The following is a 14,584-nucleotide window of genomic DNA, read 5'->3' on the forward strand; positions in this document are numbered from 1 at the left end:
TAATCCCTGCATAAACAACCCCTCAGTGTTTTCATTTTTTGAAAACAAACGTCAGCTAACGCTTTCCTCCGTTTATCAAAGTATCCAGCGACCTAACATTATATTGTGACATTAAAACATGGGATCCTTCTCGTACATCCAAATTTGTTTAAAATATAGACCATCAATTCATAAGCCAAGACTCATCTAATGGCTTGACAGATTGAGTGAAAGATAAAGAGTCCATGCGCAATCAAGATGGAAGAAGATGAGAAGAAACTAGACAAAAGATTGAAATTTAGAAACTATGAACCGTATACAATAAAGAAAGGTAAACTATCACAATTGGACATCCCCAAAGCCCGGACGTTTAAGTGTATCACTGCACACATCCCCAAAGGAGGAAAAGAGAAGGAAAGAAACGAAGCACACTCTCGTCTCTTCCTCAAGTTAACACTTGAAGTAAGACCTACAAATTTACAGGTAAAAAACGCTACGTTTTTCTCTTTCTCAATCTTCCCATATCAAAATCCATAAGCCTCGTTGATGACGACATAGGAGAAGTTGCTGACAGACCAATGGATTCGGGAATATCCAGATCAACTCTCATAGAAGGGCCTGATATCGCTCGTTTAATATCAATCTCGCTCAGCTGATGGGCTTCAGTTTTTACTTTGGCAATCTGAGTCATGTCAGATAAGTAAATAGGTAATATACCTTAAGCTGTCACATTCACAACCCGTTTAATCAGATAAGATAAGTTTCAGAATAAAAAGTGTAGAAGCTTTTACCAGTTCAATGTGGTGACAGGACGAACAAGCATCAGCAATTCTTTTTTGTAGATCTTCTACTTTCTTTGTTTGGTAATCAAGATTCTCCACTTCATTCCCTTTCTCACCCAGTTGCTGGTATAGAGCTGCAAAAGAAAAAATTAAAAATCAACCAACTAAAATTACATAAAGGCACCAAGAGAAGGGATTTAAGAGATTTTTGCCTTAAATCAAAATAATGTCCTGCAAGAAACTTGTACTAGCAAACTGCACTCTCTGTAGCCACATCTAACAACATCATCCTACCCTCGAAAAGATGAGTGATGTACCACAGTGCAATTATATTAGTGAATCTCAGGCCAAATTATTCTTGCAATATATTTTTGCAGAAAACAGCAGGACTTGCACGATTTCTTTGACTTTGAATGACTTCTGGAGTACTCCATCTGTTATTGGCATCCAGAATAATATCCAATTCATTGAGGACACTTGCCATAATACAAGAAAACTATATGGGTTTACTTTCGCTTTTCGCAGTACAACTTTTCCTTTTCTATTCCTACAAAGATGAAGAAAAATATGTTTCTCTCATCTGATAATAAACAACAATTTTAATCAATGTTGAAAACTGTACCAAGTCGAAGGACAATTTACTATTGATGTATATTAGTGTAGTTTAGTTGCGGTAAGAAGAAGATCCTCCAGAAATGTGCCATTGTGTTTGATAGCTTTACAAATTTAGACTGAAAGAAATACTCGATTACTTCATATTATATAACGTCTATGACATAACATGACCATTTATTCATTATCAGACTGGAGGCCGAGTTGGGTAGCTAACATATGCCTAAGTCCACTGAGTATGCAATCTTGAAATCGAATGGGAGGGGATGGAATTACAAACAGGGCATACCTAAATTCATTCAGTATTAAGTACTAATATGTGAAGTGCCTTATGTTTCTTTAACTTTTTGTTGTATCAATACCCTTCAATAACAACACCACCACTATGCCTCAGTTCCAAACAAGTTAGAATCAGCTATATGAATCCTCGTTGATCAGGTTTCTCTATTTAAATTTATCTCAGGCCAATAATACACAAAACATAAATAAAAATAAAAAGTACTAGAAATTATCTATATTTTCTATTGGCATACAAATATATAATAAGACTGAAAACCCCTAGCAAGCATAGGACCTAAAGTAAGTGTATTAACACGACTAAAGCATTCTCTATTTAAATTTATCTCAGGCCAATAATAAAACAACAACTACCCAGTAAAATCCCACAAAGTGGGGTCTGGGGAGGGTAATGTGTACGCACACCTTACCCCTACCCCGATAGGGCAGAGAGGCTGTTTCCGATAGACCCTCGGCTCAGAAAGACGAAAATAAAAACAAGAAAAGACAATTCATTAGTAACTGCAGTAGAAACCGTAATAGTAACAGAAGCATAACAACCAAAAGATAAATGACATGCAATAACAGTAACCAATATCCAAGACTCGGGGCTAAGATAAACAGCAAGGATAGTGTGGACTCAACATAAACTGCAAGCCATCTAAGATCAACCCTAATCCTACCCCGCCTCACCCCGGGTATGAAGTAGGAAAGCTCTACTACCCCCTAACCTACAACCCTAATGCTTGACCTCCAGACCTTCCTATCAAGGGCCATGTCCTCGGAACAAAACATAAATAAACATAAAAAGTACTAGAAATTATCTATATTTTCTATTGGCATACAAATATATAATAAGACTGAAAACCCCTAGCAAGCATAGGACCTAAAGTAAGTGTATTAACATGACTAAGGCATATTCTTAATTATTAGTAACGCCTATATATATCTTTTTCTTCTATTATGTCATCTATCACTAAGTTTGCTTGGATTCTAAGAGATTGTAGGTCTTTCGAGGCAACTTTGAGATAACTTCCTTCCATGAAATTTTAGGTCTACCTCGTCCCTTTTTAATACCTTCATTTACCATGATCTCATACTTACGAACCAATGCATGGCTAAACCATCTTAAATGTGTACTTCTTGCACCTTCTGAAAAATGTGGCCATTTTTTAACCTTGTCTAATCATGTATGACAATACATCCATCCTAACATCCGTATCTCCACAATACTCGTTTAGAGAATGTGTTGGACTTTAGCGAATAACATTCACTTCCACACAAAATTTCTGGCCTTATAACTGTTTTATAGAACTTATCTTTAACATGCATCCTTTTATCACATAACACTCCAATAGCACTTCTCCACTTTAACCATGCGACTTTGATTCTATGTGTAACATTGTCCTCTATCGTTCTGTTCTCTTGGAACAAGCCTATATATTTGAATTGTTTACCGTTAGGCATCTCAATCCAGTCTAATCTCGCCTCTAAATTAGCAGTGCATATATTCAATCTTATTTCTGCTTATCCTAAGAACCATACTTTGTATAGTGCTTCTCCATAGTTCAAGCTTTTGGTTGACACCTTCACTGGTTTCGTCAATAGCACAATATCATTTGTAAATGGCATACACTATTGGAACCCATCCCGTATAATGTTGGTTAGCTCATTCCTAATTTGCGAGAAAAAGTACGGGCTCGATGCGGATCCCAGATGTAAACCCATGGTTATGGAGAACTCCTTCAAATCTCCTACTACGTTCTCGTGCTAATGACTACCCTTTCATACAATGTCGTTTATGACATTTATATATTTAATATGAATTGCTTTCTTCCCAACATCCACCAAACGACCTTTTTAGTACTCTATTGTATCCTCTACTAGGTCGATCAATACCATATGTAAATCTTCTTGCTCTCGTGATAATCCTCCATCAAAATTCTTATCAAGAATATAGCCACCATTGTAAATCTACCGGGCATAAATCCAAACCAGTTTTAGCCACCATTGTAAATCTACCCGGCATAAATCCAAACCAGTTTTTTATCACTCTTGTAGTGTTTCCAAGTCTATGCTCTATCGCTCTTTCCCAAAGTGTCGTGGTGTGACTCAATTTAATGCTACGATAGTTCGCACAACTTAGAACATCTCCTTTGTTTTTATAAATTGGAAATAGGGGTAGCCTTTCTCCACTTATTGGGCATCCTACCATTTATTAGTATAGCATTAAAGAGCTTGGGGTAAGCCATCCTACTCCAAGGCACTTCCAAACCTCTATGGAGTTACCATCTGGAGCACAGGCTTTGGTGCTCATATTTTTCATGCCATCTTATACTTCTATCAACCTTATTCTACAAGTGTAGCTACAGTGTCTATCATGCACATAGAGATCCAAAAGTTTATCCTTGTGGTTCAAGTCAAATAATTGATCAAAATAGCTTCTCCATCTCTCCGTGGCCTCATTATCTCGTGTCAACACTTGTTGAGAATCTTTCTTTAGTAACTCTCTTAATTTAAGTTCTTACTTCGCTTCTCTCCCAGTCGTGCTAGTTTAAACATTTCTTTCCCCTTATCGCGTCCATGGTTTTGATACAAGCTATCGGGGGCTTCCTCTTGATTTATTTTAGTAGCCTTCTTAGCTCTCTTATACTCTTCAAAAACTTACCCATCTTTTGTTTCTGGGAAGTTCTTATAGCACTCTCCTTTAACTCTTTGCACATCCTAATTCCAGTGCTAGGATTCTCGTGGCCAAGGTTCCTAATCATTAGCCGCACCAAACACTTCACCTGCTACATTTTGATGCAACTTGGCAATTTCTTCCACAGGATGTCCGCCTCCCCCCTCAAAGTTTCATGCTCCGTCCTCCCGTGGTTTTCTTGAAAAACTAACTAGTTAACACGCTTGAATGCGCACCATCAAATTCTCAGTTGTTTGCAGGCCTTCTCCTTTCTCACTCTACTCATATGCTTTACATACAAAACCACCGACTTATGTTGGGTGGTCATCACTTCTCCTGATATAGCCTTATAATCCATACCTGTGCCATCACGTCTTCTAGTAGGATAAAATCTATTTGATTATTATTACCCCCACTCTCAAATTTTATCAGGTGACAATCAAGATACCCTTTGATTAATATTTATTTCAATTATGGAACAAAAAAGAATATTTTTCTATCACCTTGAGGTATCAATTAAAGGGGAAATTCATGAAGCATGCACAATTCCTCCACCATCAAAACAAGAGATTAAATACAATAGAAGTTTATACAATATCAGGTGCTTGACTCAAAAACTTTGGTTGGGGGGTGGGGGGTGGTTGGGGGGGGGGGGATAGCAAGAGAAGTGGTGGGACGGATATTGAAGTTAGAAGTTGTATCTCTTTCTTCTCTATTCTTTCCCCTCTAATATTTCTGATCATGCTATATTTCGTCCCTTTGAATCCTTCAAATCATTTGAAAAAGTTATTTTTATTATTATCAGGGGGTATTTCTTTTTTTCTTTTTCTCTAACAGCCTAAGCTTTTAGATGAGATGGTCACACATTTCAATATGGTACAAGATCAGGCAGAGGTCCTGTGTTCGAGTCTCACCGCTATCCAATATCAAGAAGAATTTCCACGTGCTTGGCTCATAAAAAGAATCAAGCCCATATGTGATGGGGCGTGTTGAAGACATAATTAAGTAAATAAAAGGTGTTCTATGAGATGGTCACACGCTTCAATAATTATCAACTTATTACTCATTTAAAAAAGAAGACAGGTAGAAATTCACTTATTTAAAGAAAGGCCTTGAGAAAACATTTGATAGACTTGAATGATCTTTCATCTACCGAATGCTTCACTTATTTAATTTTCCTGAAAAAATGTCTAGACTTATTATCTCTTGTGTTACAACTAGCTCTATCTCCATTCTAATTAATGGAGGTCATACTACTTGCTTTAATCCTACAAGAGGAATCCGGCAAGGGGATCTCATGTCACCATATATTTTTATTTTGTGCATGGAGATGCTTTCACATAACATTTGCCACTAAGTCGATATTGCCAAATGGGATCCTGTATAGTACTGGAAAAATACACTGTATAGGTAGGTAAAAAAAATATTTATATGTATATATACTATTTGTTGATTCCCCTTAATTTTCTGGTATGTTTTACTTTTATATATTTTGATACCCCTTAATAAAATTCTGGCTCCGCCACTGATTGTACCCCATGCCAAGGATACCCCTCACTGGTCACTTTATAGTAATGGCATGTTTAGTACCAAGTCTGTCTATAGCATCATTAATGCAGGAACAACTTTTAATATTGATTTTCAATGGATCTGGAAACTTTCGCTGCCAAATAAAATAAAAAAAAATTCTTTGGCAATGCTACCATAAGAGAGTACCCACGAGATCCTATCTCAATCATATAGGCATAAATATTGAACCCACTTGCATGGTCGGTGGAAGTAATCCTGAAACTATCAAACACATCTTCATGGATTGCCTCTAGATACTGGAGTCAGTTTGGTATTTATTTTAGTAGTGCTCTCCCTAATGGCAGTCATTGGCTAGATATGGTTAGAACTAGTAAGCATATTATAACTAATTCCATCGCTCATGTTTTGGGAACCTTTGGATCAATAGAAACAATAATAATAGAAATAACCTTTCTAATGATCTCTCTAACAACATGATTTGCATGCGCATTAACAAGTATAAATTACTCGCAAACAGGCCTACTAATCCGAAGATTCTCAAAACAGTGCAAGTTAAGTGGTTTTTCCCCAGCTTAACTAGTTTAAGTTAAACATTGATGGAACTTTGTCCAGTATTACTAGTATGGGCGGACCAAGGGGAGTCTTCAGGAATCATAATGGAGACTAGATCTTGGAATTCTCTTATAATATGCGAGCTCTGAATCACACCCATGCGGAACTTCTTGCTCTCAAGTTTGGCCTATAACTGGCACTGGATCAAAACCTATTACCCGTGGAGATTGCAACTGAATCGATGGAGGCACTTCAGCTCCTTGACAAAATAATCCCCATTTATAACTCTATTTTATATGACTGCAGGCCATTAATGCAACTAACATGGAGTCTAGTGATTTGACACAAATTTCGAAAAGATGTTGAAGACATAATTAAGTAAATAAAAGTGTGTTCTATCTAACAGCTTAAACTTTTAGATGAGATGGTCACACACTTCAATATCATAGCAGGCAGAGGTTCTAGGTTCGAGCCTCACCACCACCCGATATCAAAAAGAATTTCCGCGTGTTTGTCTCATCAAAAAGAATCAAACCCGCACGTGAAGGGGGGTGCTGAAGACATAATTAAGCAAATAAAAGTGTGTTCTCTCTAACAGCTTAAGCTTTTAGATGAGATGGTCACACACTTCAACAAAAACAAAGTTGCACATCTCTTGGCTAAGGAAGGATCAATCTTGGATATGGGGAACATCAAACACCATTTTGCAACCCCTCCTTACTTCATGAAGGCAACTATCCAGGGTGAAAAGCAAGCTAGTTGTGGTTATAATTTAGCTATCCAACGTTTGTAATAATTTAGCTAGCTTTGATAACCTGTGTGCTCAAAATAGGACTACTACGTCGAATCTTGTTGGTACTGTCTATACCAGGAATGATGAGCCCAATGCGACATCAATTTTGTGAAATGTTGCTATTTAGTAATAAATAAAATTCTCCGTTTTACCCCAAAAAAAAATCATTTAATAAAATGGTGCAATTGAACCTAATATTGGGGATTGAACAACTTCATAAAACAAAGTACAAAAATCGTGAGTAACTAGTAAGGAGAAGCGGGCGTGTATCTTAGAAGTTAGAAACAACAAAAATTACTCATAGCAAAAGCAAATCATGGTTGATTACATGAAATGATTGAGAAAGTTTAAATGATATTGAATTATTTCACTTAAATACCGAAAATTTAACTTCAAAACAATCAGCATACAATTTCTACTGGATTTTTCCTTTCACTGGTTGAGTTGAAGGGTCCAAAATGAACATAAGTATCAACAAGCATGAATCAAAAATGAAAATGGGAACATATTAGCAAGACTTTGTCTACTCAAAGTTCAAATAAAAATTCCAAAAAAAAATTAATAGAACACTGCAAAATGAAAAATTAAAAGTAAAAATGAAAGAAACACAAATGGGGCAAGGCGGGTCAGGGAAAATCATTGAAAAATGCTAAACGAGGCCAGGAAAGGCGGGTTAAAACTTTAGGGGGTTAAGGCTTGCCCTACCCCGGGTGGCTCTGTCCCATGCTCATTTACTTCCTACCCTTGACTACACGAAGAGGAAAAGGAGGTTGTGTGCATCTGAAAAGGAAAACGTAATAAGAAAGGAAACTCAAAAAAAAAGAAAAGAAAAGAACTCGGGATGCATATCTCTTCTAGCTAGGAGGAAAAAGAAAGCTCAATAAACAGGGTGAAAACAAAAAGTTGCATAAAGAGGAAAACTTTACTCTTACAAATATAGAACTGCGTTCACGGAACTACACACATAAATAGGCGCGCGCACACACACACACAACATATTTTGTAGCATATTAAGGATACCATGTACTCTGTTGTTTTGGCCATTCAAAAGAATCTTTTAACCAGAACAAAGCACTAGATATACACAGGTGACTACACTTATCCAACAGAAAAAGTAGGTCACATGAAATAAATGATCAAGAGTGTGAAACCTGTCAAATTCGATAGTACCCAGATCTGAGTTGGAATATCATTAAGCTTCTTCGCTAATGTAAGAGAGGACCTCAAAATCTCCCTAGCTTGTACAGTGTCAGTGAGGGCAAGTGCTAAATTCCCCAAAACAGTCAAATACTGTGAAACAAGTTGCAAATTTCCCAAAGTATTATGTGTTGTCTGCAAGCCAAACGCAAGTCGATTTCTGCAGTAAGGTAACAAAACAATAAGAATAGAACAACAGCAACTACTACGACTATTGCGCTTCAATACAAAGCTAGTTGGGGTCATCATACTAATCCACAATACCTTTTCGCTCTATTCAGAGTTTCAGACACATTGTACTCTAATATAGAATAATTTCGAATATTCGAACACTAAGGGTTCTCTAAATTTTCTACTAACATACAAAAATTCTGGATAGGTTAAAATGGCTCCTATAAGCACTAGGTACTCCTTAGGAGAGTGCAAAATGTTGAGTTGGAAGAGAGTTTTAGAGAGCTAAATGTCTTCTCAGTAACTTAAATACTTAAATATGGAATTGATATTCACATATATCAAGATAATATTGTAGATTGATCTATAGATCCATATCAACTTGGTATGAAACTTGATACAAATGAGTTACAAGAGAATACTGTAAGAAATATAGAAATATTAAAGGACGGTATGCGGTGCAATTACATAGATAGTACAATCCGACCCCTCTTTTTTAGTATTAGCATTCTAATTTGTGTTTCGAGCATGTCTACAAGTTGATATAACAATTTTTGACTTGTTGGAAGGGTTCTGGTTGAGACCGAGCTCGGGGTTGTTTCGGAAAATTTGGGAATCAAAAACAGCAGCTGAAATTTCTGGTGCATGTGATCGTGGACCAAGTGTTGACGATCACAAAAAGCAAATTGGGGGTGGTTGGCCAGGCTGAGAAGCCTTCACAGTCATGCGAGACCTGCCGCGAATGCAGAAGGTCAATGACCTTGACCTTCGCGAACATGAGTTGTGGCCCGTGAGAAAAAGAAAAACCTAGGTTAACCAAGAGTTTGACCGTCGTGATCGCTTGAGGTATTCTGCGATCAAGGAGAAGACTAAAACAACATAAATTGAACAGTGGAAGTTTCAAATCTCAATTTTATGTCATTTTCGGGAACAACGCAAAGAGCAAATTAGCGGTTGCTGGCCAGGCTGAGAAACCTTCTCAGTCGCATGAGATCTGCCGCGAACCCCGAGGGTCAATGATTTTGACCTTCGCAAATGCAAGTTGTGGCCTGTGATCCAAAAAACAAAAACCTGGGTTGACGAGGAGTTTGACCCTTCGCACGAGGTATTCCACGATCAGGGAGAAGACCAGATCAAAACAATATAAATTGAATAGTGGAAATTTCAAATCCCAATTTTATGCCATTTTCGGAAAAGGGGAGCTTGTGAGTGATTTTTTTTGGACTGATTTCAACCCTAATCTAAGGTAATGATTCTGTAACATCCATTGATGATTGTATTTGAATCAGTGTTTTAAAAGACGTGGCTGGGAGGCGAGGCATTTTACCTAATATGGTGCGAGGTGTAAGACTCTAAGCGCTGGGTGTAAGCACCATGAGTCCTTAATTATTAATATTTTATAAATTAATATAATAAAAATAAATATTAAAATAAGGTCAAATTACAAAGGAATTTTAAAAATTTCAAGAAAATATAAAAATAAGTGATAGAACTACTGCAACGTAAAATGCTATTTCGAATCAGCAATTGATAAAAAAACTAAACCAAAACTGCTTCATAAAAAAATATCAGACAGAGAAAAACATTGAATAGAAATTCATAAACTAACTTAAAAGAGCAAAACAACTTGAAAAGAAGGAACCTACAATAAGAAGCGTTGAACCAGAGCAAATCATGAAGGATGATGCGTTTTTGTTTCATAGTTTGCAAATTGAAATTTTTTTTATCAACCGATAGAAGACAAAGCGAAGGAATAAAAATTAAGGCCAAGAATAAAGTATCTTTTGACCTGTAAGTTTTCAACTTTTTAGCATGTAATAACAAGTTGAATTTTGTATTTTTTGGTATTAAAATAAAGACTATTTTGGCAATTTTAATCTTAATTTGGAAAGGTTTTCGGGTCTTACGCCCCAAATGAAAAACTCGGCCAACGCCTAAGCGTACGCACAGAATAATGGGGCTTACGTCTCGGGATACTTTTGCCCCCTCTCCCCTTGGATCGCCCCAATGCGTTTTTACTACACCCCGCCCTAAGGCTCACCCAAAAAATATCCTTTAAAACATCGTTTTGAATTTGGTTGAAACATGTGATTTAAGAGGAGAAATTGGGGATTTGAAACTTAGTTTCCTAAATTAGTATTTGAGTGGGTGATTGGACTCTGATTAAGAATCTAATAACATTTACCGTTTCAAAAAAAAGAATCTAATAGCATTTATGAAATCGTGAGCCAATAGATAATCTGATTCTATATATGGTTTCGAGGTTTGATCGGAGTTGACTTTGACCATTGACTTCATTGGGGGCTATTTGGGAGGTGATTTGGGATTTGAGTGCTTGGGGGACTTGCCGATTTCGATGCAAGTGATACTTTAACCTCTAGATTATTGGCTTTTCTAAAAATATATTTTAGAACTTGCATAAATGCTTTCAAACTAGCTAATATGTTGTGCGGCGAGCGTGTATTAGAACCATGTATGCTATTTTGAGCCAAAACACCACATATGACGCACTTTTACTCTATGGAATTGTGTTATACTCTCTTATGACTGACATGATAATGCATGATAGGATATTTAACGTTGTCATAAGTATTTGATTATGTCATGATTACTTGGATCAGATGATGTTGTTTATTTGCACCGTCATTTATTTTTTTGAAATTTATAAATGAAATTTGCTGTCATTTATGTGTATCTTGAGTTGTATGGATATTGATATCATGTTGTTGATTGGTTCTAGCAGTGTCATCTGTGTAAGGCCCATTGCTCACTCAGCAACCGAGGATTGTGAGGCTGATTTGTTGGTCTAACAGTCCTATCTGCATAGGCCCCATTATATGGTCTAGTGATCTTAGTCACGAGGGCCCAGACCACGTGTGGATTGCGATGTGCTTGATGGCTATTGAATTGTTATACTTGCTATGGTTTGTTATAGAATGTGCTATACATTTTTTACCTTCATGCACGCTTTTGAAGACTTGCTTCACAGGGTACGAGGGGGGAGCAGATCGATGATCTTACTAGGTCTTTGTGGCTCATCATTTACTGCACAATGCAAATCCTACCACTACTGCTGATGCGGGACATCTTGATCTTAGTTCGAGGCGGTGTTAAAATTTTTGTTTAGGTGTTCCAATTTCTGTTGAGGTGAGCCAACCACAGTTTAATCGTGGTGGCAGTTTCTGTCCTTTCTTTTTATGTTTTGTTTTCGGGCAGCATACTTTAATGCGTCGTATTCAGAGTTAACTTTAAATGCACCTTGACGGAGTTGTTGGGTTATGTTGGGTCTATCTTACTTTGACTTTTGCTATATTTTTGAGAACTTCGGTGATTATCTACGATTTGCACAATGAGCCGGTGCTAAGGTGTTAATTGAAAGCAGGACGCCTAATGGGTAAAACTCTTTAGGAGCCAACTGCAGCTTGAGAATTTGGGTCGTGACACTTGCACCTGTCTGAACAATCACCGGGAGAGGTGAGACCAGTGGCTAATGTTACCTTACTCAAAAAAAGGTGAGACCAGTGGTTAGAGAAGACTAGTCAGGACTCATGGAGTTGGGGGCAGAAAAGATGGATCATCTCAAGTACAGTCATATTATAAGCTTTTGGTAAGGGAGGAATCGAATTCTCCACACTTACCGATTTCGAATTCCCAAGCACCAAAAAAAGATCTGCCTTTTTACTTGACCGGAAGCAAGAGAAGCAAGCCTAACAACTGGGAATTTGAGAAAAATAAGGATTTATATATATCAATTAGTGTTTTATGAAGCAAACGTTCAGGTGAAGATGTGAACCACTTCTTCCTACATTATCAGGTAGTAACATGCATGTGAGATTTTAAGATGGTTCAGGCTGCAACGGGTGATGCGTGCATAGTAAAGGAGACACTCTGCGGTTCGACATTTAGAAGAGGAAAGGGGAGTTGAAGAGCGTGGGATGTTGGCTGTTGTGCCATTATTACCATGTGGAAGCTGTTGAAGGGATAGAGAAGGACAATATATATTTGAAGAAGGCCGAATAGCCTAATTGACCGCTATACTTGTTCCAGTTTGATATCCTGGCCCCCTACTTCACTTATTTTTATTCAGACACTTCTACTTGATCAAAATCTATATTTTAAACCCATTGACCATGTATGTATCTCATTTGCTTGACGTGGATGACACGTCATTTTCCATGTCAATTTTATATTGTATCTACTAAAAACACTAATTATTTTCTTTTTCCATAAAAAACAAAGAAAATTGAGTGGTCTCCCCCATCTATACAAAAAGCTTCAATTTTATAGGTTCTCTTCTGATTTCTCGTATATCTTGGTTCATGTCATCCATCTCTGTTTCTTGATAAAATATTATTTTCTATTTCAATAGCTTTGTGAATCAATCATAAATATTATTACTGGGTTTTGGCATTTTCGAACAAGGGAGGAAAAAAGAGATTTCAAACTAAGTTTCTGCAATTGAAGTTATTTGGTGGGGGTTTGATTGATGATGGCTGGGATGAGATGTGGTGTTAACATGGGTGAAACTGAGACCACAACTCCAGTTCAGCAGAGTTCGAAAGCAACAAGCTCCTCTCCGTCATCGTCTGCCGCCTCCGTGACACTGACTCCGCCGTCCGCTCTACCTGCGTCGCCCCTCAATCTCATCAAACCTCAAAAACCATCGGTTTTCCTCCATTATCAAACCCTTCCTCCAAACGATGTTCAAGGACAGGAGATGAATGCTCGGATCAGTGCCGTGTTGGGCATAAGAAGAAGCTGGGCTAAAGAAGGGGGGAGGGGGGTTCACGACCAGAAGGTGGAATGCTCAGATCTTTTATTTGTTATTTTTTCTTTTGATTGTAATATTTTTTTAATCAAATTAGTGCATTCACTTGCTTTTAAAAGCGTGTAACCACGCAATTTATCGAAGGGAAACTTCCACAAATGTCCCAAATAAAATCTCAACTTACCAACCTCTAGCCATTAGTTATAGACTTACCAAAACTAGCCAACAAAAATTGAAAAACAAAATAATAGGGTTCTTTCTCTCAAAGAATCACATGCAAAAATCACCTTCCATATTTTTAAGTATGATTAGCAACATTAGATACAAGACGGAAAAGAAATTTCATGGACGGGGTAGCAAATAAGGTGATGAAATACAAAAATCTATACAAATATTCCAAAAATCTAAAATAAAAAGGAACTTTTTCAATGGGTATAGTTGAAATTCATTAAAAATATATAGATAAGTCAATATGCAAAATTTGAGTAGGATTGGAGGTGATTTGGACTGATTTTGTATCAAAATTCGTAATTAAATCGAGTTCAAAAAAGTATTATGCGACACATGTATCAAACATGTATCACGCATGTATCTCACACACAGGTATACATCGATATACATGTGATACACAATAGATACAAATATGATACATATGTGATACAAAAATGATACACGGTGTGATACATAGTGTGATACACATAATTTTTTTCATGTTCAGTTTTTACCAAATTTTCAATTCAAATCACCTCAAAACTTCACCAAATCATCCCAAAACTGAGATTCAAGCTCCTTAAGTTGTGCCCAATCTATTCTAATAACACCCACTCAAAACAAAGCAAAGATTTGATATTTTTTTGCTACAAATAGCTAATTGGCTAATTTGGCTAATATTAGTAATATTTTATCAATTGGCCAATTTTTGTAATGAGCTACCTATAAATGGACATAGCTGGTAATTTCCCTTTATCGAACTCAGCAAAATAAATGCTACATAAGCTTGGTCAACGGTCAGAGGGGTTTAAAATATAGGTTTTGATCATGTAAAGGTATTTGGATGAAAACAAGTGACAAGTACAGGGCTTTACTAGGCTATTCGGCTTTTGAAGAATAAACTCTCATTCCTGGTTTCTTTATAGTGCAGCACTGAAATTCAGTTTGCATAAAAGATCGGGTAGCTGAACAAAAGAGATCAATTGGCTATCCAGGATATCAAACAGTAGCAAGGCAAGAACATGAGTTTTGAG

General features: G+C 36.9%; 1 protein-coding gene across 1 annotated transcript in view; it reads right to left on the reverse strand.

Moving 5' to 3' along the window:
- LOC109229241 overlaps positions 249 to 14,584 on the reverse strand; it is a 52,356-nt gene continuing 38,020 nt past the window's right edge. The window contains exons 11-13 of the mRNA XM_019394615.1: positions 8,356 to 8,561; positions 771 to 895; positions 249 to 661 (exon numbers count right to left, since the gene is read on the reverse strand). Coding sequence (XP_019250160.1) covers positions 473 to 661; positions 771 to 895; positions 8,356 to 8,561 — 520 coding nt within the window. The 3' untranslated portion in view covers positions 249 to 472. The remainder of the gene's footprint in view (positions 662 to 770; positions 896 to 8,355; positions 8,562 to 14,584) is intronic.

Source organism: Nicotiana attenuata, chromosome 7 (genome assembly GCF_001879085.1).
Source record: "Nicotiana attenuata strain UT chromosome 7, NIATTr2, whole genome shotgun sequence".
NCBI classification, from domain to species: domain Eukaryota; kingdom Viridiplantae; phylum Streptophyta; class Magnoliopsida; order Solanales; family Solanaceae; genus Nicotiana; species Nicotiana attenuata.